Below are 27661 nucleotides of genomic sequence, written 5' to 3'. Positions count from 1 at the left end.
ACATACATAACATTCTATTTCTTTGTTAAACCTGCTCATCCCGTTCGAGGCTGTGAGAGTTGGAGTTAGTTAACATGTACTTAAATCAACTTACCAACACAACAAGTTAAAAACACTCCATGATAAGTAAAAGTCCTGCATTTAAAATCCTACTTAAGTAAAAGCACAAAAGAATCATTAAGAAAAATGTACTTAAAAGTACTACTTCTGCAGAAAAATAGTCCTTGATTGGCTAACTATTATGTATTACGTAGTAGATTATTAATGTTGATGCATCAATGTTAGAGCAGCAAGTTACTGTTGTTGCTGCTCCGGGTGGAGCTACTTTTAACTACTTCATATACAGCTAGCTAGTTTAGTCTAGTGGTTCCCAACCTAGGGGACGGGCCCCTCCAAAGGGTCACCAGATGAATATGAGATGTCATGAGATGAGAAATGGGAGAAAAGAGGAAGAAACTAAGTTTTGATACAAAGCAGTGTTTTTGGAGACTCAAACAGTTATTTGAATGACACGTAAGAAGTGAGGTATGTAAATAGCTTGTGACATAGTATAAACAGTCTGAAATACTTATTTTGGTGTGCAGGAGACCTGTGTTCATACATAATGTTTTTACTATATCTAAGTATTTTTGTTGCCTAAACTCAACATTAAATAGTTTCCTTGGTGGTGAAAAGTAATTCAAACACATTACTTGCTGCCACCACTTAATGTGCTGTTCAGAGCTCGTGGTGATCTCACATATTTCTTTAATCACGTTGCATCTGAAACATGCCCTGCTTTTCTGATATGTTGATATATTTTATGGTTTTATGGTATGTTCTGTCTGCAACTTAAATCTGAAAAAATTCCAACTATGGCTGTAAACAATAAAGTGCAGGGAAAAGTACAATATCTATATATACTGATGAAATTCATGGATACATTGTGCTATGGGGGGGCCTTGTGTCGAGAGAAGGGGGCTTAGACACAAAACGTTTCTCTCTTGCTTGTCGCTCTTTGTCCTTAAACATCACAGAGATACTTACAGTGTCTGGAAGCAATGGTGGTGGAGAAAGGCAACGGGGAAATGGTTCCATGTGGGCTTAGGAGACATGATAAGATTGAATGGCATGGGAGCTGTGGGGATAGACATATTATTCATGGTGCTGTGCAGAGATGTAGTGGTTGTTGGGCTAGACATGGCCATGGTGCTAGAGAGAGACATAGGGGATTTAGTGGTAGACAATGGCATGATGATGGTGAGATGCATAGGGGGTTTTGTGGCTAGATATTGGCATGGTGCTGGGAGGAGGCGTAGGGGCTGTGGGGCTGGACATTGGAATGAATTTCAGGAGAGAGGTAGGGGTTGTGCGGATAGACATTGGCATGGTATTGGAGAAAGTCATAGGGGTTTTGTGGCTAGACATTGATATAGGAGTTAGGGGCTGGACATTGAGAAGATTCTGGGGAGAGAGGTACGGGTTGTGTTGGTAGACATTGGCACGGGGCTGCGGAGAGGCACCAGGGATGTGGGGCTAGAAATTGGGATGGTGATGGAGTGAGACATAGCGGTTGTGGGAGGTTGGTGGGTCAGACTTTGGAAATGTGAGACAGAGACTCAGAGAGACTGATCTTGTGTAATGCAGAGTGTAATCTTTGTCCATCATCAATAATAACAGCTGTGTTGATCAGTCTAATGACCACAAGATTGTGCTATAAATCGGAAGAATTGTGGATCTTTACTGATCAGCGACAGATATTTCTCACTAAGTGATCTGTAAAAGGCCATGAAGAGATTATGACCGTGATTATTTGTTACGGATCATTAGAGACAGAACAATAATTATTATACATTAACTGTCTTTAGCGTATGACAAGAAGTTGAAGTGAACTTCAATCTTTCATGACAGACGTGTTCCAGAGGTCAAAAACACTCCCCACACTCAAGTATTGAAGTTACTGATCGCTCCTTTATTAACAAACAAGTTCTCTGTAACATGTAGTTATTGTTCTCCATACATAAAGTTCATGATCATCAGTTACTACTGATTTACATGTTGTATACACACCACCATTTAAAGTACTATACATCCTTTAAGCCATTGAACATGTAGATGGTTACGAGTATTTTCATGACAATAAAGTGCCTCACTTAGTTATAATAATAATCATAATCATGAATAGTGCATATATTGAATACAAACAGAATAAATACCCATATCACCTTTTACTGAACAGTGTAAGAAACATGTAGCGACACAAAAAGAAACAGTTTGTAACATCTTCTCCAAAAGCAGCAATAAACTTAGTTTTGTTAGTTAACAGCAATCACAAGGCTACAAAGGATACACGGTTATTCATTGTCATAGTACAACAGGGTTGTGAAACAAAATGTAATTTGCAGTCCCATTCACCAATATAAGAAAATCACAAAAACAAAATATATATTAGGATGGAGGATTAATTAGAACAGGAAGGGGCTGAGCACACAGCCCTGGGGGGCTCCGGTTTTTAATAGTGGAGGAGGTGCTGGGGTCTGTTTGTGAGGACGGCTGATAACCAGTTAGGTTAGGTAGCTAAGTTTATCATCAGTTTCATCAGTTGGCCCTGTATGCAAACTGGTGGCTGGGATGTTGTTTTTGATGTGCTGGAGAACCAGTTTCTCAAAAGCCCCTGATCAGGATGGGGGTGAGTGCCACAGGATGGTAGTCGTTAACACTACTGCAGACGTTTTAGGTACACTTTTAGGTACACATTTTTGGATTCACACATGATGGGGGCGCTCCTTCTTTTGTAGCATGTGATCGCCTGCCACATATCTTCAGTGCTGTTGGTGTTAAGGTCACATTTGCTGATATATGATGTCACTGTTAATGTATATTCCTCAAGATCGGTGGAGTTTTATTTGGAATTTAATGATCCTTCAACGTCAATTATACTTAATCTTGAACTTTTGCTTTCTTGGCCATAGGAATATAATAGTAGTAGAATGGACATTTAACTGTTTTTCTGTTGTCATTTGCTAATACTAGTGGCCCGAAAAGTGATTTTGCAAATTGATGGGAAGAGAGCGTAAACTGCTTCGTCGATGGATGACTGGCTAGTTAGCTAGTTAGCTAGTTAGCTTGTCCTTCTCCGGAGCAACGATGAGTGAGGCAGAGGGACCGTTAGACTAACTCTGCTGCCCACCAGCCCGCTGTTTTGCTAATTTTCTCTACCAGTGTAGCACTACAGCATGGTGGAATTAACAAGCTAGTCCGCTAGCAAGCTTGCTAATTCCATCAATGCTACACTGGTTACAGATAATGTGCCGCACAAATTGCTTTTCTGGCGATAGAAAAGTGCCCTATGTTGTTAGTGTTCAAGAGTATGTGGATGATTTGCGTCTAGATGTAAGTAGTAAGGAACTATCTGTTCTAATCTTTTTCTATTTCTATGATCTGCCCATCCCTCTTTGTCCTCTCATTACAAAAAATGTTTTCACTTTTTACAGCGTGTTATTCTTGTTTTAGGGGAAAAACCCATAGTTTGGTACAGATGTAGTTTGGGTTGAAAAACTCATTGGGGCCATCATGCCCATAGAGGAATTGGGGTAAGGGACGGAGGACAAGGGGGGAATGGAGTTAGACATTGCCATGGTGGGCATGAGGCTTTGTGAAGGATAAGGGGTTACTGGGGGATACGTGGTCATGTTGCTGGGTTGAGGCATAGCGGCTGTGAGGTTATACCCCATGGGGGCCATGTTCCTGGGTTGAGGCATAGCGGCTGTGAGGTTATACCCCATGGGGGCCATGTTCCTGGGTTGAGGCATAGCGGCTGTGGGGTTATACATCATGGGGGTTATGCCACTGGGTTGAGGCATAGAGGCTGTGGTGTTATACGCCATGGGGGGCATGCTGCTGAGTTGAGGCATAGAGGCTGTGGTGTTATACGCCACGGGGGGCATGCTGCTGGGTTGAGGCATAGAGGCTGTGGTGTTATACGCCATGGGGGGCATGCTGATGGGTTGAGGCATAGAGGCTGTGGTGTTATACGCCACGGGGGGCATGCTGCTGAGTTGAGGCATAGAGGCTGTGGTGTTATACGCCATGGGGGGCATGCTGCTGGGGTCGTCCCCATGGTCAATCAGAAAAACTCCAGACAGAACCTGGAAGTTATCAATGAGCCTTTCGTCTACATTGGAGAACTGGTTGTCGTCCTTGCCGGACATCCTCAATCCCCGAAGACTGTTATTTTGGGAGACTTTCTTCATCAGCGTCTTGGCAGATTTCAGAGTGCTGCAGAGTTCCTTCAGAGCGTTCTCCACCGTGGGAGAGATTCCGTCCTGCTCTTTTTTTTTGAGGGTGAGAACCAGTCCCTCCAGTACTTTGACTCTCTGGGCGACTTGTTGGCAGTTCTTCTTGTTGAACCTCGCATTGTCAGCCATCTGGTAGATTGCTGAACACAGGTTCAAGGCCATGTCCAGTGGGGACTGGTATAGATCCACGTTATCCATGATTAGCTGTAGAGACAGAGAGGCGGTTAGCTTGGATTGAACCGGTGCAACAGTGAAGTGAACCTAACCAGACTGAACTCAATTGAAATGATCAAAAACCGCAAATTGCGCCAATTGAACTGACCTGAGCTGAAGTAAATCAGTGAATTAAAAAGGAGGTAAGTCTGATGAATTGGAGCTGAGGTGTGTGACTCACTACTTTGGAGGTTGACTGCAGGTAGAGGTGGGTGGAGACTTCTTAGCTGATCTCTTGCACCTGGATCGGCGGGTTAATTTAAGCTGATTCTTTTAGTCTCTTCTCTCTTACCACCTTCATCTACCTTTTTTTGGATTAGTTTTCCTTTTATTTTTACCCTCACAATGACGAATACATTTGTTAAAATATATAATTTGCTCACTATTTGATCCAAACAGAGCAACATCTAGAACTCTAAAGGTGCATTCAGGTTGAAAGTGAAGTCATTTTTGTTCTGCTTTGTGTTATTTCTGCTTAATTAACCACGGAGTATATTTGGAAGTGCCAGATAGAGCTTGTGTGTTTTGCTTCATTATTCAGCCCGACATTCGTGCACATGGAAGTTGCGATAGTGGTCGCTAAATAACTTTTTGTTTGGCTGCTTCGAGCCAACCGAAACCCAAATGCTTTGATCACAGATGAGTCTTCGTGTTTGTGTCACCTGATGGATGCAAGTCCAATATTCTCTCTCTCTCTTATCTCTGTTTTTGGTCTGTGGAGTTTATCATTTTATCGGTTCATTTTCTGCAACCAGTGTAGCATTAAAATCACAGGACAGCAGGCCTCCTCTCTCTTTTCTGTGTACTTGAAATTAAACCATCAGCACATTTACAAATCTGGTGAGTCAGTATTAATGACTGAACTGGTACAAGAGTGTGTAGATAAAGCATTTAGTTGTTACATTTTCTCATATAAAGTAGCATAAGATCTTTATGGTCAGGTAAAGTACAAGTACATACTTTTTTTTCTTGGACTGATCTCTATAGTTTCCCAGAATTGATTCTCTGTCACTTCAGGGAAATGACAGAGATCTTTTCTGAGAGAGTGGGCGGAGTTTCAAATGAGCGAAAGCAAATATCAATAATCTCTCCTGTGCTTTTGTTATGTGACTTTTCAAGATCTCCATGAAAGGTTTACAGGAAAAAACTGTTTTCAACTTTAGCTACATCTTTGTTAGCACTGTGTTTACACAAAATGGTATATGTTTGCACAACAACCTCCAACATCTGGTTTTAACACCTGTCTACAACAGATTTATTGTAGGTGTGATATAGGTCTACATGTATGTGCATTGTTTCTGTAAAACAGTCCATGACATGTATTATAGCTATCCACGGTAAAACACATACAGTGTCTCCAAATCTGGGCATTTTGAAATGTGTTAGATGAAAAAGGATTAAAGGTGCTCATATGAACATCTTAACAGCTTTTGCATCCTGTAATCAATCCTCCTGTTCATAGTGGCCATTAAAATAAGTTAATATGAGGCTGCAGCAGTCTGAATTAAACAAATCATGTGGATATCTTCCAAAGTTACAGTCATTTTAGTACTAAAACTTCTCTGTGTTAATGTAACTTCATCGCAGCTCAACACAGAAACACAAAAAGAGAATTCTGTACTAAAAAGATTGTAACTTTGGGAGGAAAAAGCCCACAGATTAACTTCAGATTAACTTTGAAACGTATTTCTGCACAGAAGGAGGAATGTGGAATTTGTCCCCCATCACTTACATTATAAAGAGATCTTTAGATGGCCACCAGAGAAATAATTAAAGCAAGCAAAGCCAGTTTAAATGTTCATATGGCCGCCAGAATACATTACAGTGACTTAGCAGACGCTTTTATCCAAAGCGACTTACAATAAGCGTATTCAACATCGGTACTCAAGAGAACTACTAGTCACCAGAAGTCATAAGTGCATCTCCTTTTTTAAACAAGCATCTAAGAGCATAAACCAGAGCAAACGTACAGAAACAAACTAATACCAATAACAAACTAATACCAATAACAAACTAATACCAATACAATAAGTGCTAAGTGGAAGGCTCAGGCTAGTACTTCTTGAAGAGGTGAGTTTTCAGCCTGATGAAAGATAAGCAGCGACTGAAACAGAATATTGTTGACGGAGGTCAAAAGCAGTAAACCTTTCCTTTACGGTTTGAGAGAATTCTACTCCGTCAGCTAAATAAACAATTAAAAACCTACTGGATTACCTGTTAAATTATAATATATTATTTTCTTTAGATGTGACAGCAGTGATAATGTAAGAGAATATTTACCTGTTGTCGAACGGCTCGTCTGAATCCAAGTGTGCAAGTTGGTGAAAATGAAAGTATTTGTGGTTTAGCACCAGTTCCTTCTCAGATGTTTTGCTGAAACATTCTTGGCCTCTATGATGTTGTGCCAACGCAGTGCCACATACACAACATTCTTTTTCTTTGTTAAACCTGATTGTCCCGTTCAAGGCTGTGAGAGTTATTAATCACATGGGGAAACTGCATTTCGGGGAATCGACTTGTTAGCTTCCTGGTGAAGAATCAGCCGAGCAGATTAATACCACTCGCATGTCCGTACGGTAAAAACTGACAGCATTTAGCTTAGCTTAGCATAAAGACTGAAAACAGAGGGAAACCAGTGGTGTAAAAAATACTCAGCGCCTTTCCTTAAAACCAAGTACCCGTCCAGCAATTTAAAGTTACTTTAATACTTCGATACATAACAAGTAAAAGTCTTATTGAAGTACGAAAGTATCATGAAGAAAATATACCTAACCTATCAAAATAAAAGTACTGCCTCTGCAGAAAAGAATACTAATCTTTATTCATATAGCACTTCTCTAAAAACGGAGTTTACATGGGTGAACAAATACAATACAATCACAACAACAAACAGAGAGACAATTAAGAACAGATAAAACATTACAAACACTTAGAAGTGGAAAGGGAGTGATTCACATAAAAGCTGTTTTTTTTAAAGTGTGTATTTAGAAGGGATCTCAAAGATTAAACTCATTTGGCTCGTCGAATCTCCTCATGCAGTTTGTTCCAAAGTACAGGCTCTTAACGGAGAGAACTCAGTCACCTTTGGTCTTGAACCTGGCTTGTGGCACGACCATCAGAGCTTTGCATGAGGACCTAAGGCTGCGTTCCGGCTCATGATGAGTCCGCAATACAGCTGGATCAAATTAAATGAGTAAAATCTCACAATCAATTCTGAATCCTGCTGGTAAACAGTGCAGACATGCTAAGACGGGAGTGATACGGTCGCTACATTTAGCGCCGGCTAAAGAGAGTAAATGTCTCTTTGGTGAAACTGACAACAACTCATAGACATCGGAAACATGACAAGGGGTCCAAACTAGACACTAATGGTTCATATGAGCTCATAAAATACAATAAGTATTTTATTATATTTTATGAGCTCATATGTATTTTATATACACTACCGTTCAAAAGTTTGGGGTCACTTAGAAATGTCCTTATTTCTCAAAGAAAAGCACTGTTTCTTTCAATGAAGATAACATTAAATTAATCAGAAATACACTCTATACATTGTTAATGTGGTTAATGACTATTCTAGGTGGAAACGTCTGGTTTTTAATGAAATATCTACATCGGTGTATAGAGGCCCATTTCCAGCAACTATCACTCCAGAGTTCTAATCGCCTTAGAAGACTAACTGATGATTAGAAAACCCTTGAAAACAGTTATGCTGGTGAGAGAAGCTATAAAACTGGCCTTCCTTTGAGCTAGTTGAGTATCTGGAGCATCACATTTGTGGGTTGGATTATACTCTCAACATGGCCAGAAAAAGAGAACTTTCATGTGAAACTCTCCGTCTGTTCTTGTTCTTAGAAATGAAGCTATTCCATGAGAGACATTGGGAAGAAACTGAAAATTGACATGAAATTGTCTGGGTGACCCCAAACTTTTGAACGGTAGTGTAGAACCTAAATCTAAAAAGCTGCAGTAAAAAGTACAGTATCTATATATAAAAATGATCAAATTAATAAACATCATTTGTTGCTGTTCACACTTTTCGCTTTAAGAGTTAAAAGAGTTGTTGACCACATAATATCCCACAACAGGGTTATTCTGTGGTGGAAACCCAATCAGTTGGCCAATAAGTGTGGTGAGAGGCACGGGGGCCCCGGGGCACGGGGCCATGACGTGTAGGACAGGCCTGGGGGCCATGGTTCCAGGTAGAGGCATCGGAGCTGTGGGGCTACATATCGACATGGTTCTGGAGAGAGGCATCGGGGCTGTGGGGCTACATATCGACATGGTTCTGGAGAGAGGCATCGGGGCTGTGGGGCTACATATCGACATGGTTCTGGAGAGAGGCATCGGGGCTGTGGGGCTACATATCGACATGGTTCTGGAGAGAGGCGTAGGACGTCTGGGGCTAAACGTCGACGCGGTTCTGGAGAGAGGCGTAGGGGCCGAGAGAGGCGTAGGGGCTGTGGGGCTAGACATTGGGGCCATAGTGCCAGTAAGAGTCTGTCCATTGAAACCAAAAGTTTCACAGACTCTGTGCAGCATGTTCACCTGCTCGATCTGCAGGGCCCCAGACAGGACCTGGAAGTTCTCGGAGAGTCTTTCGTTCAGCTCGCGGAACTCGTCTTTGATGCTGCCGGACTTCAGGAAGCTCTTCACCTTTTTAGTTTGGGAATATTTAATCAACACACGCTTGGCAAAGGCCAGAGTGCTGCAGAGTTCCCTCAGAGCGTTCTCCACAACCGCAGAGATTTGGCCCGGCCCTCTTTGTTTGACGGTGAGAACCAGTTCCTCCAGCGCTCTCACTCTCTCGGCGACTCGTTGGTAGCGCTCCTTGTTGGCCTTCACGTTCCCGGCCATCTGGTGGATGCCCAAGCACAGGGTCAAGATCGGGTCTACGAAATCCATGACTAAAGCTGCGGAGACGGAGAGGCAGTTAGCTTAGAATGAAATGAACAAAACTGAAACTCATCTGTGGAGGAAAAGGTCTTGTGAAAGCACCTCTTCAATTCTCTGTAGAGAGCCGAGTGTTGTTTTCATGAGACAAGAATCAAATCGCTTGAGAAATCATTTTGGCGGCGAGCCATTTGAGTTCAAGTCATTTCCAAGTACAACAATAAACAAAAGGATTAAAAGGAGCTCACATTTAAACAACAGTCAGGTGACACTTTAACATCAAACCGGTTTTGTCTCTTGTAATCAGTCCTCCTGTTCATAGTGGCCATTAGATCCCTTGTTAATGCACTTCTAAATGTAATAATTATCTATAATATGAGACTTCAGCAGTCTGATTTGGACAAATCATGTAAATATCTTTAGTACAACATTCCCTTGTGTTTCCATGTTGAGCTGCGGTGAAGTGACAGTAAAACAAAGAGAGAATCTGTAACTAAAAAGACTAATATTAGAAGACATCCGCTCTATAAAGTCACATATTAGCTTCAGGTGTGTACAGAATGAGGGCTGTGGATTCTGTCATCCCGTCTTGACGTTACATCTTAAAGCATAAAGAGGAACGATTAAAGCAAGCAAAACCTTTCTTAAAAAATATATTCAATGCTCCTTAATGAAAATAATTGTACTTCTTCAGCAAACTAAAACAAACCAAATGGATTATCTGATTAATATATTAATTGTCACAAAGCCAAAAACTGTGGAGAAATAATCAAAAACACCGTAAAAGATTATTTACCTGAACCGCCTCCTGTCTGACTCAAATTCAGAGTTAGTGAACGAACATTTGTGTTTCAGCATCACCGCAACTTCCCCGTTCTTCTCGATTCATTCATCTGAAACATTCATGTTACATTCGTGCGCACACCGTGACACAGACACTACAACTGTTTGATAAACCTGCTCATCCTGTTCAGCGCTGTAGGAGTTAAGATGAACGTTCACTCGTTCATTCAACCATGAACCACAAAACTATTTAGATAAACCAGTCAGGCACGTCTCAATACACCACAAACATTCTGATTCAAGAGACCAAGACGAAAAAAAACAAACAATACAAAGTGATCCTCCGACCACAGTCCAAGCACTTCAAACAAACCCGATGAAGGAGACGAGCACATGAAATGAAACCGTTAAAAAGCATCAGAGCTCAGAGATTATTAGTCACAAATACATTCAATACCACAAAGAAAGACGCCGCGGTCACACGGCTTCACTGAGAGCAGAAAGTGAAGAAGAAGAAAGATTATTTTGTTCACAAGCACTCATGGAGGACACACGTCACTGAACATGGTGGAACAAAGCAAAGTACAATTACTCAAGTACCAATTCAGTTCCAATCAGAGGTACTTCTTCTTTGAGTATTTACTTTTAAGGAAATATTGTAGTTTTTACTGCACAAAGTAACATATGTAACATATGATGCATCGTTAAAATTAAACTACAACAATTTATACAATTAGAGCTGAAAAAATGTGTAGAATAAACAATTAGTGGATTGACTGAAATTAGATTGTCACTTCTTTTAAAAAGTGTTAAAGTATGTTTTCAAGCAAAAAGTACAACAGCTTCTCAAAGTGAGAGTTTGGATGTTTTGAAGTGGGGTTTGTGTGAGGCGATACTCAACATCAACGGGAGACCAGACGAGTGGAAAGAACATTTCATTTAAAGAACGCCTTTAACTAAAACGTCTGGAACCAACGACACGGAACAGCAGCTGTGTCAGCTGAGAAAGAGCCGTCCATGTTTATGAGCCTTCATAGCTGATGAACCATCAGCTGACGACCAACATCCTGCAAGACAATTAAACGTCCAGGACAAGCAACAGAGACCCCTAGAGGACTGGAGGGGCCGTTACACCCACAGTAAACAGTACCAGCACAGAAGCAGAGATGGGCAGTATTTCTATTACTTGTATTTGAAATACGTATTTCAATTACTTTTGAGTATTTTGTAATTTGTATTTGATAGGGCCGATTAAAAATCAAACGTAATTTGTAACAAAATACTTTAGAGTGGAGTAATTTTGTATTTAAAATACTCAAAATACTTTCTCCACAAATCCAAAAACAGTTCACGAGTTCAGTCTTCAGATCTTCAAGTTCAGCTGATTGTCTGTCAAGTTAAATATTGTATCTGAGTGTGACAGATGTCAACTAGCTTGATGTATAACTTATGTCTGGGTCTGGCTACATAGCCTATTGTATATACATGGTGATGGTTATAATATCAAACTAGCGATCAATGCTAACATGCTAATGACGCTAGCATGCTGTCTAGGCTAGTGCGTGTTTAGCAAGTTAGCTTATCAGTGGAGTAGCTAGCTATAGGAAGAGGGAGATTGTCATATGTGATGAATATTTTCTTGTTGATACAAAGCCAAAGTTTATGGGCTGTTAAGTCCCATTAATACAAATATATATATACATAATCAGTCAAGTTGTTGTCTTTCAATAGCTTTGCTTAGTTACACTGACATTCTGTGACTGTTCTTCAGTTTTGTGGGGTTCACCAGAGCTTTGTGTACATTATATAAACCTGAATGCTCTGCTATACCACATGGTGAGAAAACAGAAAAAGTATTTCCTATATTTTAAATACAAAATACATGTATTTTGTTACATTTTCTGGCACCAGCATTTTATATTTTGTTGTAATACATTTATTTGGGGGTATTTTGTATCAAAATACATTTTGATGTATTTTTGCCCATCTCTGCACAGAAGTTCATCAAAAGTGTCCCTTAAAAACTAAAAAAAGTGTCACAACGAGACAACAGCAGCAGCTCCCGTGTTCTGCGAGGTTAAATTTGTGTTTTTGTCAATGGAGTCTGGTGAGGAGAGCGTAGCTGAAAGAAGAAAGAGCCGTCTGACTGCAAATCCTGCCACCAGGTCTGGTGTGTTTGGACAGTTTAAAGTCGGAGCGACACACAAAAACCAGCAACAATCGGCTGAACTGGAATATTTAGAACCGACTGCACCGGCCCGAGGAAAACACCACACGCTGCTCACATCATCATCTCGCAGTGAGGTTTTATTGACGCGGCGTGAAGAAACACAAGTACATAAAAAACACACAACATGTAGAACATCTGTATTTCCCCCCCGCCCCCTGAGTGCGTCAGCAGCGGGGCTTCTTCTCCTCCTCGGTGCCGGTCTGGGTGACGAAGAGTCTCTGGAGGAAGAGGCGCTGCAGGTACCCGGAGGCGACGATGAGGAGGCCGAGGGCGACCGACCACCAGGTGACGTACCGCGAGTTGGACAGCAGCAGGAAGTAGTCGGCGCTCTTCCTCATGCGGCCGAAGCTGTAGTAGCGGAACACGTGGAACACGTGGTTCTCCACTTTGTGAGTCGCGTCCTGCAACAAAAATACTGCAAGTATTACTGCTATACTGCTGCTATACTGTCAATATCACTACGAATACTACAGTTACTGAGGCCACGACGACTTCAACGACAACAACAGAGACCTGCTTTAAGTAACACTTTCAATAAAATGAGTATTTTCACAGTATTAGTACTTTTACTGAGGTAAAGGGTTTGAATACTTCCTGTGTGTGTGTGTGTGTGTGTGTGCGTGTACCTCTATGAAGCTCAGTGTGTTGTTCAGGTCTTTGCTGACTTCCTGTTTCTTCTTCTTCTCCTCCTCTTGGCGCGTGGCGGCGTCTTTGTAGCCGTCGTAGTAAACGCCGAAGCTGAGGAAGACCTGCATGGTGCCGAAGCGGTTGTGGAAGTTGTTGAAACACATCTGATAGAAACCTGGAGAGAGAGAATATACACACAGTACATATCATTAGTGACACCCATTGGATGTTTTTTTAATTTAGTAAAAGTAGAAATAATAAGTATAAAAAATAAAAGTTACAATTCAAAATTGACTCACATAAACTTACTTAAGTATTGACATCAAGATAAACACAAAGTACCAGAAGTAAAAGTATTCGTTTTACAGAATCATTTCATTAATCTGTAAAGTAACTAAAGCTGTCAGACAAACGTAGCGGAGCATAAAGTAGCAGCACATGGAAATACTCGAGTGAAGTACAAGTACCTTGAAAATTGTACAGTACTCAAGTGAATGTACTTAGTTACTTTTTTACCACTAAAAAGTATTTACACAACGAAGCTTCATTCACAGGAAGTGAGAAAATAAAAGACAGTTTGTGACAGACAGAGAGACAGACAGACAGGCAGACAGACAGACAGACAGACAGACAGAGAGACAGACAGACAGACAGACAGACAGAGAGACAGACAGACAGAGAGACAGACAGACAGACAGATGTACAGACAGGCAGACAGACAGACAGACAGACAGGCAGACAGACAGCTACCCGTTTCCTCGGCCTCAAAGTTGATCTGACCCTTGGCGTCATCGACGGTCGACACTATTAGACTGCTGGGAGCGTTGACGGTGACAGACAGGTGTCTGTCATGGCCGACTCCCGTCACCCACTGGACCTAAAGACAGACAGACAGACAGACAGACAGACAGACAGACAGACAGACAGGTCAGTACAACGCAGAGTTACACCTCGTATGTTTATATTACACTGTAGGGAAACATGAGCAGATTTTGTGGGTGGATGACATGAAAATCTGTAATTCTGCTGTTAAAAACTAAGTTCACTCTGAATATTCATGGTGCCCAGAAGATGAATCCTAATTAGTGGAAATTCAAAATGTAGCAAACGTTTTATATGTTTGGCTGAAGAGAGAAAGTTGGTGATTCGATTAAAAAAAAAAAACGTAAAGAGACATAAATGAAGCATTTGACTTAAAGTGAAGAGGAGGAAACAGGAGAATTACCTCCAGCAGCTGTTTACTTAAAGATCAAGTGAAATGAAAAATACATTTCTCCAGTTTTAATCCTGTGTTATTTATTCACAGTAACTCTTATAAGCCAAATATATCAAATAAAATCTGTAGTTTTACATATTTTCTCCTCTAACCTATTTTTGCACTTTAATCTGTCCCCCCCCTCGTCCTCCTGATCTAAGTAGGTGTGTGTGTGTGTGTGTGTGTGTGTGTGTGTGTGTGTGTGTGTGTGTGTGTGTGTGTGTGTGTGTCGGGCCTCTGTAGCTCCATATCGCCCTAAACTCTAAGCCCGCCCACTTTCTAGAGAGCCAATCAAATCCAAAGGATTTTATTTAAATCATTCCTGTAACGCTCAAATATTCTCAGACAAAGTGCAGAAGATAAAGACGTAAAATATTCACACACAACAGTAACGGATGGACACGCATAGAATAGAATAACGTGCATTTTCTGGAAATTTGGTTAAAATTTGCACTAAATTTGTGTGAAAACTTGATTATAGTGTTACACACACACGCATGCATTTAGTGGAAATGTGCCATGAAATGCGATGAAAACATTTTGCTCACTTCTTCAAGACACTCTTGATCTCTCATAACATCATGATTTGCTGAACAAAGCTGATGAACCATCTTGGTATTAATGACCCGATGACCTTTGTGTCCCTCTCTACGTTCAAGTCACATCTCCACGTCTCTGGTAGAACATGTTCAGTATTCTGAGGGCAAACTTACTTAAAAGTAGGAAAACATTGTGAAATAGATATTTAATCTCGTAAATAAGCATATTAGATTTGAAACAGAGGAGCCATGAAGAGGACGAGCTGTGTCGAGGCCTCGTGGTTCTTCTCACCATGAAGCTCAGGTAGAATCTCTCTCCGCGGTGAGCAAAGTGCCAGAAACACTCCAACCCCGCGGCGGGAAGCACCACGGAGAAGTCGTACTGGTCGGTGCCCCAGAACAGCTCCTGGTCCGTCATGTTGGGGTGGAGGTCCATCAGGGGTCCGCCATGAACCGGACCCAGAAACACCAGGACGAGGAACAAGCAGAGGATCCTGAACAACATGTCTGGAAGCGTTGAGCAGCTCTTCTCTACGTGAAACAGGTTTCAGGTCAGCGTGGAGAGATCTGAAATGATTAACCGGCACCAACATGTCGCCTCCGACGGTGGGAAAAGTGGGTCGCGATCACAGATGGAGTCACGGTGAAGGAGAGGAACAGCTGTTCACTCTGCACAAGACTGAGAGGAGGAACAAAACGGACCAATGATTGATTTATCAGTCTGGTGGCAAAAAAGACGGAATTATTTTCTAGACGATTTTAAGTATCAGTATCAGAATCAGAAGCGTTTATTTGCCAGAGTTGTTGCACATAGAATGAGTTTGACCTGGTGGAAGGTGATTAACATTAAACAATCAACACAGTGCAGAAATAGAAACATATTAAAAAAGTAAAATAAAATATAAAATAAAGTGCACAAACCGATAACAGGGCTATAAAGAAGTGAGATGTAAAAGTGTCAAGTGTATTTAAATAAAGAAACACAATCATTACATAATGAGATATTAGACACTATTCTGGTGTTATTATGTGAAACGTGACACCAGCTCAGTCGAGATTAAAGGTTTCATCGTTCGTCTCTGATGTAAAATGTGAGTCAGTCTGAAATATATCGGAATAGAAATGAAAAGTTGCATCAAATGTAAATACTCAACATTTAGTTCCTACTACTGAAACGCATGAAGAGCTTGTAGAATATGATGCAGTTTATAAGATTGAAGAACCTAAACGTTTATAAAGTTAAAGCAGAAAGTTTCCTCCAGATGTTAACACACATTGTGGATCCGTTTGGTGGTCAGGTGACAAAAAAACATCTGTAATAAACCTGCACACCAGGACGAGGACGAGGACGAGGACGAGGACGAGGACACACCTTCTTTAACATACAACGAGGTAAATCAGACTCCTCAGACTCTAGAATGAACCAAAAGAACCCAAATACAGAATGAAACGCACATATTTCACACATGATGATGAGATTAGTTCAAGTTCATAAATCACATGACCGTCCACGTGCTGCTTTGACACCGGTCAGCTGAGTCTGAGGTTCACTCCAACACCGGCTTCAGGGTCTGAATTCACTTCATCATCATTTTAAAAGCATCACATGAATCCTGACGAGAGAGACAACTCAACATTCCTTTGTTTACGACGCCGCCAATAAAGATAGTTTAAAAAAAAATACATTTATGGCACTTTTTGTGAAACTAGCGGAGCGGTAATTGGTATCAAGCAACATGAAAGTATCGGGATATCTATCGGGAAGGATAGAACCGTATCAGAACATCTCTAGAGAACCCAGACCCGGGTTCACCTGCAGCTTCGGACCTGCAGTCTGAGCTCCGGAGGGAGGAGGAGAGCTCAGCTCCCAGCAGCAGCAACATCTCCTCCTCCTCCTCCTCCTCCTCCTCCTCCAGGAGCAGAGCTTCTCCTCTCTAGGAGTCAACACTGACACCACGCTGCTGGAGACCCAGGACGTGTTGCTGGACCCGCTGGAGGGAAGGGAGGCAACGGGAGAACCAGAACCAGGACTGAGAGGAGCAGACTGTCAGACCTGCTGCAGTAACATGAGAGGTTTTCTAAAGAGACTCTGGTGCTCAGAGACCACTTTAGTCCACAGGGACCAACAGAACCAACACTATAAGAAGGTTCCCCATCGTGACTTTAAGTCCGCTCGTAGCCGGTCAGTGTTGAACTAAGTCCCGCCTTCAGTACTTCAGTCCTGCTGAAGAGGAACCTCTGCAGCTTCCTTTCTTTCTGCTCGCTCACCGTTGATGTTCGGTGAAACAGAGTCGTGTAAATCTCAAACGCTACACCTGAGCGGTTTGTCCCGTGTGTGTGTGGACAGCCAGGTGTCGCCTCAGATTACTATGCTGTGTGAATCTTTTACTACAGAACGAACAACTAAACGGTCTCTCCCCGGTGTGGACGACCAAGTGCTGCCTCAGATGTCCCTTTTGTGTGAATCTTTTACTACAAAGCGAACAACTAAACGCTTTCTCCCCCGTGTGGACCTTCAAGTGCCGTCTTAGATTTCCGTGTATCGCGAATCTTTTACTGCAAACGGGACAACTGAAGGGTTTCTCCCCCGTGTGGATCCTCATGTGTATGGACAATTTGCTGCTGGAACCGAAACTTGTTTTACAAAGCGAGCAGCTGTACCGTTTTCCATCTGAATGAAGCCTCATGTGAGTCAATAAAGACGACTTCCGGGAAAACCTCTGACCACAGACGGAACAACTGCACGACTTCTCTCCCGCGTGGACTCTCACGTGTTGCACCAAACCGCTGTTGGTACCGAAACTCGTTCTGCAAACGAAGCAGCTGAAACGTTTGCTGGTTGACGTGTTTCCCGTGCAGCGTTTAGCATCATGAGAAGGTGCTTCCTTGTTTCTGAGAGGAGGGTTTGAACCCGACCGAGGTCCCCGAGTCTCCTCCCACTCGCTGCTGACGTCGGTCTCGGGTTCAGAGGACTGACGAGTCTCCTCGTGAGCGGCGGCTTCCTCGTCTTCTCCACTCGGCACAGGGACGGGAGCGGATGGGAACTTGACGTCGGCCTCCTCCAGACCTTGAAGCAGCTCCCCCTCCTGACCGGTCCAGAGTTCCTCCTGTTCCTCTTTAATGTGTGGGGGCTCTGGGTCCTCCTGGTCCTCCTGGTCCTCCTGGTCCAGACTGGAGATCCACTCCTGCTGCTCAGGGAGAAACTCTTCTGTGACCACCAACAGCTGCTGGACGTCTGTGGAGGATAAAGACATACGTGTGCACATATTACAAAACTGTACTTTCATGTTAGCAGGGTTCTCTTCACATAATCTGATATGTTTCATGTATTCATTATGTTTTATCTACATGTCTGTGAGGTCACTATCGACCGTCAAAGACAATGCTGATTGAGCCTGAAGCAAAAGAAAAATGCTGTTTAGCTGATTTTCTTCCAAAAAAAAAATGTAGTTCTGAAAAATAGAAAGTTAAGATGGAATTTTGGACGCAACCCATAAAGACTCCAGACTGTTAAACTCTGAGCACAAATCCTTTGACTTCACTCAAATAGACACAGATAGACATGATTAATAGATTCTTAATAATCCAGGAATAGAATCTGAAGGATTTTAAGTGCAATCTTTAAGTAAAACTACTTGGTTACATTCAGTATTTACAGTTTCTTATCAGTACTTTTACTTAAGTAAAGGTACTAAATACTTCCTCCAGCAGATTAAAGAGATAATAAAACAGTAAAAAGTACAATATTTACATTTTGGAATGACAAAATTAAGTACAACACTTAAATAAATGTACTAGAGAGAACTGGTTGTAATATAATTTTCACAGAATCGTATAATTGATTTTACTTCAGTAAATTACTGAATACTTCCTCCAGCAGATCAAAGAGGCAATAAACAATGAAACAGTACACACCTGCTCTGTGTAACCGGACTTCCGGGTTGTAAGCGGCCTCCAGCAGCTTCCTCTGTCGGTGATTCTCTCGTGAAGTGAACTCGAGTGTCTCCTCGTACTCTGCTATCGTTCGTTCAAACACGCCGAATATCTCCTCAGCAGCAGCAGTTAGTCGCTGGTTGACAAAAGCTCTCAACATTTGGACTTTAGACATTTTGTTTAATAACTTTTCCTCCAAACAAACTTCGTTAAAAAAGGAGGTTCGTTCACGCTGACACTGCTTCCAGCTAGCAAGCTAAGCTAACGTCATTAGCTCCAGTAGAACACCGGCAGACAATTCAGACGTTTGTATTCAATAAACGTAAGAGCACAGAGTCTATTCAGACACGTTTATATACATAATGGTCTGATTAACGCTGTTTTTTGCCGAGTTCCGTCTGGACCCACAACAGGAAGTGCACTTCAAAATAAGAGGGGGAACTTCCGGTGTCACACCAAAAAAATCATTTCGAGGAGTGGACTGAGTTTTAATTTTTACGAGGATAAAAATATATTAAAACTAAATTAAATGAACCCAATACATTAATTAAAGGATACATAAATAAAGTCCCAAACTCTAAAACAGGTACATGTCAATTATACTTCCAGCTAGCATGCTACGCTAACTTCTCTTAGAATTCTTGGCTAACGGAGATGATTCTGAGGGGAAACGTCCTGAAAATGACACGTTCCGTCAAACATACGAGCTCTGGTGGTTCACTACGATGTAAATAATGAACTACGTGACGAGAAGAGCATGACTCACGAGGAAAACCCGGTTTACAACAACGACCAGGAGATAAACCTCCTAAAGCAGGCTACTCATGTTTAAGCTAGCTACGGTGAACTGCTTCCGGTACCAGTTCTCCTTCAAAATAAAAGCGACAACACTATTGTTTCCTGGCCATGTCTCCGTGTATTAGCTGTGCAGCAGAATGTTGTGAATGTGATATCATACAGTTTAGTAGATTATGGGGTTATTATTGCTTATACCTCTTTTTACACTTCATACTGTAAACCTTTGCACATTCCTGAGATAGTGTTGCTCATTTCTGCACAAAAAACTACCACCTCTAAAACCTGCACAGCTGTTTCATTTCAAATCGGATATATGTTAAATATTCTTATAGTATTTTTTCATGTATTTATTGTAAATTTCTCAGATTCTATATCTATATATTTTTTACATGATTTTATTTAATTGTCCCTTACTATGTTCATGTTTTGCACCAATATTGCCAAAGGAAAATTCCTTGTACGTGAAAACCTACTTTTGATCATGTGAGCAGCAGTTTGTACTTAGTTTGTGTTTAATCTTTAGCAGCCGTTGTGTTGCAGAACATCCGAATGAAAGACTTTTACTTGTCGTGTCAAAGGTTCACAGTGTGGTACCTTTAACTGAAGTATATGATCTGAATTCATATAAATACATCAGATTATAACAGATAATAACAGGTTAGGGTGAATTTGGTTTATTTATTTTAAAATTAATTTAATTAATAATAATGGAATCATAACAGTAAAATGGTAAAAATGCACTAACTCTACTTAAAATCACATTTAGGTTATTTATCCTGAATGATGATGTATTTGCTCATCTATTACAAAAAGCCCTGACCTTGTGCCACACACATTTGTCTTCATATTTTTTTCTTCTGTTTTGGGTGAAATATTAGCTAATTATTTTTTTATCTCTTTACATAAAACTATACAACTTTAGAGCTGAAATGACCTTTATCATTTTAAACATTGTGTTTCCCGAGAGGAACACGTCCTGAGGTTTATTGTCGGGACAAAACATCTGTAATAAACCTGCACACCAGTCCCAGGACCAAGAGACCCACAAGAAGAATTACAGCAACAAACTCTCACAAGCATCTCTTCTTTTACTTCAGCGTCTCCGGCCAACACACACACACGTGTTTTTGGACACTTGGCAGGTGAGCAAATCTTCTGTCACAACTACATGGTTTCTCTCCGGCGTGGATTGTCGTGTGTGGGACCACGTCGCTGCTGAAGCTGAATGTCTCATAAGAGCCGTTAAGGACCTCTTTTAGAAGGAATCTTCTACAAACTGAGCAACTAAATGGTTTCACTCCTAACTTTCCAATATTAAATTCCATATCTGTCACAGGTACTTTATTGTTTTAGGGGTTTAGAAGTTATGTTTAGGCAACAAAAACACTTTAGGGTTAGGAAAAGACTAACTACTCAATTTATTTTATTGTGTACAGCCCAAAATCACAAATTTGCCTCAGAGGGCTTTACGATCTGTTCACATACGACATCCTCAGTCCCAGGACCCTCACATCAGAACAGGAAGAACTCCCAAAAAAACCCTTTAAAAGGGAGAAAAGAGAAAGAAACCTTTAAGAGAGAGACCGAGGAGGATCCTCCATCAGGATGAAGTGTGAAAGATGTCATGTGTACAGAATTCACAGAGTTACGACACATTAAATATGACATAAATGATTCATATAATAGTGACCGAGGGTCCGGATGAGACGAGTTTCTTCAGCTCATTTTATTAAAGTCTCGTTCCTGAGGTTACTCCTCCGCTCCACTAGGGGTCACTGTGGCTTTTCCTCACAGCCGGTGATTATTTAAATGTTGCTTCTGGCTGCTGATTTGCTGCAGATATTTTCACTCACACGTTTGTTCTGTTCTGTAGTGATTAAATGTGTGATATATATATATATATATTTAATAACCATGTTTATTAATGGTAAACCCGTCTGGTCCCACATGAGGATCCAGAGTAGACTGAAGAACAATCAGGTCAGAAGTTGTTTAAGATATCTCGGCATTAAACTGTCAGAACAAAAATAATCTAGAGAAAATAAAAACCAGAGAGAAGCTGAGATTCTTTAGAGGTAGAAAGAAACTCGCTTTATTTAATCAACTTGTAAAAAGGCTCCAAAATCTCTCATAACAAATAAAGTGCAGCCGCTCAAATGCATTCTGTAAAATGACACATCCTCTCTATTTAATAAGAATCTAGATTTATGGATCTTTTATCATTTAAATATCAGAACAATTAAAAACAAATCTGCAGCACGGCACTGATTTGACTTTAAAAATGTTTTTTTCTGTGTTTAAGACTATTTAATTAAGACTATTCTTCAGGATCTGCAGACACTCTGATTACATTTGGAGAAGTAAAACATTTTAAAAGAGTTTGTGGAAGATCATTTATTGAAAACACAGTAAATAAAACTGCCCTGAGGAAGCAGCATGAAGTAACCAGAGAAACACGTTGAAACCAGCCGGCCGGTCCTGATTGGTGGTTGTAGTCTGAGAATGATTGTAATGACGTCACACACAGAACAAAGCATTTCTCCACAAACATCAAACAGTTTACATTTTCCAAACAGAAGACGTGTCAGAGAGCTTCAGGAAGGAGCCGCTCGTTTGTTCTTAAGCGGCACCAACACGTGATTAAATCAACAGAGCAGAGAGTCCACTACTCCATATTTGTAGTTCTGATGAGTTTCTGAAAGTAAACAAGACTCAAGAGTCAGCAGCCATGCTAGCAGCTCTGCGAGGCTGTTAGCATCACTAAATGCTAAATGCTAACCTGCTGCTATAACGTTCAACCAGGGTCTCGGTTTAGCGTGTTAGCATGTTGCTATTTACAAATTCACACTAAACACGAAGTACAGCTGAGGATGCAGGTCAGACAGGACGTTAGTTCAGCGTTTACGACGTTCACGAGGAACGAGAACCTTCACGACCATTTCTCTGTGAACGAAACCTCTTCAGGGCTCAGCTGTGCCGTCGAGAAGACTCACAAAAATAAAAAAACAGGGAAAAGTAAAAGAGGTTTGGGAGAGAATTCAAAAAGGTGTCGTGTATTCTGAGGAAACAACATCCAAAGTTGTCTTTAAACGTTTGTGTCGTGGCCATTTGTCCAATAGATCAAACATTCAAAGGCCGCTGATGCTCCGTGGTTTGTAGTTCACTGATGAGCTGAACGCACACGTTTTCAAAGAAGGTTTGCAAAATGAAGCGCAGCGTGTTCACGCTCGGCCAGAAGAAGGGTTTCACCGACGACAGAGACAGGAAGCTAACCCGCATCTCTGCAGAACTCCTAAACCGCTCTTCATCCGCAGCGTCACTTTCTGTTCGCTCTGGAGGAGACAGGAAGTGACGCTCAGCACTGAGAAGAACCGCGCTCAACGGAATAATAGACCTCAAGAGACGACTTCACGAGACAGCGGAAGACAAGAGTTTATTTGTTTGGTTTACAAAATAAATAAGAAAAATCTGAATCCTGTCTGAACTAGAACCCACGGAGCATCAGTGGAGCTTTGGTTGTTTGATTTATTGGACAAATGGCCACTACAGTCTGAATGTGTAACATCTGACCGCTCTGAAGAAGTAGGAGGCAGCATTTCACTCTAAATAAATAAAATCCACATTTATTAGATAAAAGACAACTGCACGCTAAACTCAACCAAACTGCTGAAACTCAAGAGAGCCGGTCAAAATCACGCTGATATCTCATAATCTGTAGTTAGCGTCGGCTGACTTTGAGCTAACTGGAGTTAGCGACATCTACTCCAATAGAAATGCTAACGACCGAGAGGTCGAGATTTATTGAGTCGATTGGTCTTTTTCTTATTTCCAAATAGCTTAAGAGCACAAGTCTGGTAAACAACATGTGAAGTGGTGCTTTAGTTTGATTCTTTGTGGAGAAACTTTTGCAGATCTGACGATTAAAATCGACAAAGTCGAACGTTACGTCGACTAAGAAGCCGAAACCTTCACCGAGGTTGTCGCGGCGTCTTCAGTGACTCTCTACCGGAAACAAGTGGTATTAAAAAGGGCCAACGCTAGCTGGTTAGCATGCTAATCTCAGTAGATGTCTCTGCAACACATTACGTAGACGTCAACACTGTAAATCTTCACTAGTTAGAGTTTTTCCACATCGCAACTTTAAGGAAAGAAAAACAAAAAAGAGGATTTTTTGTGATTGAAAACATCTAAATGTTTAACGCATTGATGGAAGAATTCAAACATGATTTCTTTAAAAGGTTCCTGTTGAGTTTTAGACCTCCAGTAGCGTCGCGTGGGTCCTTGTTTCGGTGGTCTTAAGTACCAGGATGTACATCATCCCCCCCCAGCTGACAGGAAGCAGGTCAGAGGTTAAAGATGGAGCCCAAACATCTCGTAGTCTGACGCTGGTTCCACTCTCCCGCTCAGAAGAGTCTCTACAGAACCCATCTGGACTCTTTGGGTTCTTCACCAGCGCTGCGGTTGGTCGGTCGGTTTGATTGACAGCTCGTCAGACGGAGAACTCCGCCCCGCCCCTCCAGCTGCGTCTGGGGAGCAGGGTTGGTAGTTTGAGTCCAGCGAAGGGACTGACCCACAGCAGAGAGGGGCGGCCTCCGAACACAGACCTCAGACCAGCCCAGCGGGTCTGACGCTCCCACGTGGGCTTCTCGTTCTTCAGACGCTCGATCTCCTAAAACACAGACACACAATAATGTTACACACACAATAATGTTACACACACACACACACACACAACCTCGTTACACACACACACACACACACACACACACACACACACACACACACAACCTCGTTACACACACACACACACACACACACACACACACACACACACACACACACACACACACACACACACACACACACACACACACAGTTAAATGTACGACGTCCTCACCGTCTCGTCGTTGCAGATGGAGTGGAGCTGAGTGGTGAACATCACGGACGTGAAGGTGAAGAAGAGGAGGGCTTCCATGCAGAGGAAGATCATCAGCATCATGGTCACCGGCGGGGAGAAGTCGCTGCACTCTGTTCCACAGAAACACAACCCGGTGAAGTACAGCTTGAGACGAACGAGTTCAAATCATCCGTCAGGACTCACCTCTCCACTGCACTCTGACGCAGGTGATGAACTGGTACCCGCAGAGAGCCAGAGCGTGGCTGGAGATCATGGAGATGTACATCTGAGGAGGAAGAGAAGCAGACCTCTTCACTCTGTTCACGCCTCAGAGTCTGAGGGGGTCTAACGGGGAACACGTCTCTCAGGTTCAGCCTGCTGTGGTGCCGAACGTCTAACACGAGTATTAATGAGGATCGTCTACGAACAAAACAGCTCTAAACGTCGTCTAAACTAGTCTCTCTCGCGCGCAAGCACGCACGCACGCACACACACACGCACACGCACACGCACACGCACACGCACACGTCACCATTGTCGTTTCCTCAGTCAGCAGATGAAGACTGGCTGGTTCCCGACGTTAAGAAAAGGAAACACGTCACTGATGCAAGCAGCAAAATAACCTTTTTGTTATTGACAACAAACCCTGCTGTCGCTCACATTTACAGTCTACACATGAAGCCCTTGACATGAAGAGTATTAATAATAGATTATGAAGGAATGTTTACAACCTTGTCCGTCTAAATGACAAACAACAACATCTGTAGGTTCCCTTAAATGTTTGACGTGAGTGGACGTCTGATCGGTTGGATCGGTTGTGGATGAACTCACGGTGAAGAGGACGAAGAAGCGCTGGTTCTTCTCCCCGACACAGTTGTTGACCCAGGGACAGTGGTGGTCCATCTTACGGATGCAGCGCTTACAGATACTGTAGAAGAAGAAGAAGAAGAAGAGAACAATGGAAGGGTTACCACCGAGCTACAAGAACTCATTTACAGCTTTAAAAAACACCTCAGCCGCCTCCTTTACATCTAACAGACGATGAAACAAGTTCAAGACGAGGAGCGACGGGAGTTTGATTCTAAACGTTCTGCTTCCGGGCAGATTCAGAGAAAACCTCCCAAAGGTTGAGACCGTCTGACCTGCAGTGATGAGCCCTCTCTGGTTTGATGCTGCAGCACTTTGGACATTTGTAGATGACCTCTCCGGGCTTCAGCTGCAGACTCTCCATGTACTTCTTAGTGGCGTTTCCTTTAGGAACGGCTCCCTGAGGAGAGGAGAGGAGGAGACACGATGAAAACATTTGATTGTTACATATTTTAAATCAAACTCCTCCAGCTGGCGTCCCGTCAGCTTCCCTCACCGGGTCGGTCAGCATGGTGCGGAGGTGCGAGGCCAGCGCCAGCACCGCCAGGCTGTTGAACAGCACCCCGTTGACCACGGCGTACCAGAAGCTCCTGGAGGGCAGCAGCATGACGAAGGTGACCACGAAGTCGGCGAAGAAGACCAGGAACCAGGTGATGAAGGCGCACACCATGCCGCAGCAGTCCTGGATGAACCAGAGCCGTCGCTCGGCCTCGCCGCGGGAACTCCTCTCCAGCGCCGCCGCCGCCTTCTCCTCCTCGTCCTCCTCCTTGCCGTCCAGCAGGGGGCGCTGCTGCTCCACGTCCCGCTGCCTGTGGCCCGAGGACATTCTGCCCTGATGGAGGACACGAGCAGGTTAAAGTAATATAATGATTTCTGTTTAAGTGCTTTTATTCCAGGCGTACAATCGTATATTCTTTGTTTTCTTTCCTATTTATATAAAAGTATTGCATAACATTATTAAAGTGATGATGCGTCTCAGAGGTTCCAGCTTGAGTCACGAGGATCTTTACTTACTTAGAAGTTCCTCTACTTTATCTCATCATCTCTCCTCCTGGAGTCACTTCACATCAGTCACATCGCTGCAGAGACAAAAGGTCAAGAAGTAGTACACGTATTCAGATACCACATTGCACAAATAGTACGATATATACCTCTGAGATGTAGTACAGTATAAAGTACAGTATTTACCTCTGAGATGTAGTACAGTATAAAGTACAGTATTTACCTCTGAGATGCAGTGGACTAGGAGTAGTATAAAATAGAGATAGTCAAGTAAAGTACAAGTATCTCTAATGTGTACTTGAGTACATCACTTGAGTAAATGTACGTCGCTAGATTCAGACTCACGTTGACGTGTATGCTCTGTGTGTAAAACACATCACACCAACACAATATTTAGCTAACCTAGCATGAGCTAACACGTTAGCATAACAAACCTAGCAGCCACATAACCTCTTTAGCCTTGTGTGTTAGCCACATTTAGCTACTCTTTAGATCAACGTTATAACTTCAATGAAGTACATCCGGTTACATCTGGACGATGTAACGACAGCAGTAGCATGACTACTGAGCTAGCTAGCTAGCTACATGAGCGTTAGCCGTTAGCTAGCTTGTGTTAGCCGTTAGCTGTCATGTGTTTTGGCTACAAATGCTTCTTATTTTTAGAGATCTAGCACCTGGCAGGTGAACCGACACAACACCCGTAGTCCACGCTACTAGACGGTTCATGATGTAGGTGACACATTATTTACTAAACATGAATTTAAGTGAATTAAACAGCATCTTCACGAGGCTACACAGAGCTTTAGCATAACATATCCATCTTTAGCTCTGGGAGTTCATTAATTCAATCTGCACTAAGTTCAGTAAAATAACTCACCAAAAATCAGTTCCTGGTAGAAAAAAAAGTTAAATCAATCGAATGTGATATCTTGTGTTTTATTTTGGCTTCATTCTGGACTCACGTCACCACAGAAGAAAACACGGAAGCAGCTGTGAGCTGCTCTTTAAGCGGTGAACCAGACTGACATCTGTCAACACAACCAGCTGCTCTTCATCCTTCAAGCGTTTCATCTTGTGAACCAGAAAAAATAACGTTTGAAAACGCTTCTGATGAATAATAAATCATGAATAATAAATCTCACCTTCGTGTCTCCGGTGGAAGTTTGTTCATGTGAGGAGTGGGCTCATTGTTGCCCCCTGGTGACCGGTGGAGGAAGGACACCCACTACAAATATTCCATTATTGCCCTTTTTGGACTCAAATAAACACAGAAAACTACAAATAATATAAATATAATATAAAAACAGATTACAAGAAAATAAATAAATTACTAGAGATCCTCTTGAG

The 27661-nt window shown here is 42.1% G+C and overlaps 5 protein-coding genes across 6 annotated transcripts; all 5 read right to left on the bottom strand.

The window, feature by feature from the left end:
* Nucleotides 1–1936: 1936 nt before the first annotated feature.
* On the bottom strand, nt 1937–6875 carry LOC306698508 (uncharacterized protein). Its single transcript, XM_079162827.1, has 2 exons — nt 6771–6875; nt 1937–4481 (listed from the first exon to the last, which is right to left on the bottom strand). Exon 2 carries the CDS (start codon nt 4473–4475, stop codon nt 3489–3491), a length of 987 nt encoding a protein of 328 aa, XP_079018953.1. The 5' UTR covers nt 4476–4481; nt 6771–6875; the 3' UTR covers nt 1937–3488.
* Nucleotides 6876–7297: 422 nt separating this feature from the next.
* On the bottom strand, nt 7298–10314 carry LOC306698515 (uncharacterized protein). Its single transcript, XM_079162835.1, has 2 exons — nt 10180–10314; nt 7298–9403 (listed from the first exon to the last, which is right to left on the bottom strand). The coding sequence occupies exon 2, from the start codon at nt 9393–9395 to the stop codon at nt 8535–8537; it is 861 nt and encodes a 286-aa protein (XP_079018961.1). The 5' UTR covers nt 9396–9403; nt 10180–10314; the 3' UTR covers nt 7298–8534.
* A 2133-nt stretch (nt 10315–12447) lies between these two features.
* Nucleotides 12448–15423, bottom strand: tmed6 (transmembrane p24 trafficking protein 6). The gene is made up of 4 exons (XM_079162836.1): nt 15110–15423; nt 13774–13900; nt 13023–13198; nt 12448–12797 (listed from the first exon to the last, which is right to left on the bottom strand). Exons 1-4 carry the CDS (start codon nt 15320–15322, stop codon nt 12561–12563), a joined length of 753 nt encoding a protein of 250 aa, XP_079018962.1. The 5' UTR covers nt 15323–15423; the 3' UTR covers nt 12448–12560.
* LOC306698507 (uncharacterized protein) lies at nt 15394–19563 on the bottom strand (the record flags this gene model as incomplete). 2 transcript variants are annotated; one of them, XM_079162826.1, is made up of 3 exons in its annotated part: nt 18733–19563; nt 17479–18052; nt 15394–15496 (listed from the first exon to the last, which is right to left on the bottom strand). In XM_079162826.1, the coding sequence occupies exons 1-3, from the start codon at nt 18923–18925 to the stop codon at nt 15394–15396; spliced, it is 870 nt and encodes a 289-aa protein (XP_079018952.1). In that variant the 5' UTR covers nt 18926–19563. The 2 variants fall into 2 exon arrangements, with proteins under 2 accessions (XP_079018952.1, XP_079018951.1); XM_079162825.1 differs by lacking the exon at nt 15394–15496 and having other exon boundaries at nt 15540–18052.
* A 2062-nt stretch (nt 19564–21625) lies between these two features.
* On the bottom strand, nt 21626–27398 carry LOC306698511 (palmitoyltransferase ZDHHC7-like). The gene is made up of 8 exons (XM_079162830.1): nt 27192–27398; nt 26327–26391; nt 25809–26144; nt 25588–25712; nt 25277–25373; nt 24650–24731; nt 24446–24576; nt 21626–24217 (listed from the first exon to the last, which is right to left on the bottom strand). The coding sequence occupies exons 3-8, from the start codon at nt 26136–26138 to the stop codon at nt 24038–24040; spliced, it is 945 nt and encodes a 314-aa protein (XP_079018956.1). The 5' UTR covers nt 26139–26144; nt 26327–26391; nt 27192–27398; the 3' UTR covers nt 21626–24037.
* Between the last annotated feature and the right edge of the window lie 263 nt (nt 27399–27661).

Source organism: Pholis gunnellus, assembly GCF_910591455.1.
Source record: "Pholis gunnellus genome assembly, chromosome: 7".
NCBI lineage: Eukaryota > Metazoa > Chordata > Actinopteri > Perciformes > Pholidae > Pholis > Pholis gunnellus.
Note: the sequence above shows the minus strand (reverse complement) of the source record. Positions and strands in the feature narration are given on the sequence as shown.

What these genes read in the sequence shown, in the direction of transcription:
- LOC306698508 (XM_079162827.1), bottom strand. Translation starts at nt 4,475, where the DNA reads ATGGATAACGTGGATCTATACCAGTCCCCACTGGACATGGCCTTGAAC.
- tmed6 (XM_079162836.1), bottom strand. Translation starts at nt 15,322, where the DNA reads ATGTTGTTCAGGATCCTCTGCTTGTTCCTCGTCCTGGTGTTTCTGGGT. An exon ending in GATTCTACCTGAGCTTCATG is followed by an intron (nt 13,901 to 15,109) that starts GTGAGAAGAACC and finishes GTCTGTCTTTAG; the next exon opens with GTCCAGTGGGTGACGGGAGT. An exon ending in ACACACTGAGCTTCATAGAG is followed by an intron (nt 12,798 to 13,022) that starts GTACACGCACAC and finishes TTTTTGTTGCAG; the next exon opens with GACGCGACTCACAAAGTGGA.
- LOC306698515 (XM_079162835.1), bottom strand. Translation starts at nt 9,395, where the DNA reads ATGGATTTCGTAGACCCGATCTTGACCCTGTGCTTGGGCATCCACCAG.
- LOC306698511 (XM_079162830.1), bottom strand. Translation starts at nt 26,138, where the DNA reads ATGTCCTCGGGCCACAGGCAGCGGGACGTGGAGCAGCAGCGCCCCCTG. An exon ending in GCACCATGCTGACCGACCCG is followed by an intron (nt 25,713 to 25,808) that starts GTGAGGGAAGCT and finishes TCCTCTCCTCAG; the next exon opens with GGAGCCGTTCCTAAAGGAAA. An exon ending in CCATCTGCAACGACGAGACG is followed by an intron (nt 24,218 to 24,445) that starts GTGAGGACGTCG and finishes TCTGTGTTTTAG; the next exon opens with GAGATCGAGCGTCTGAAGAA.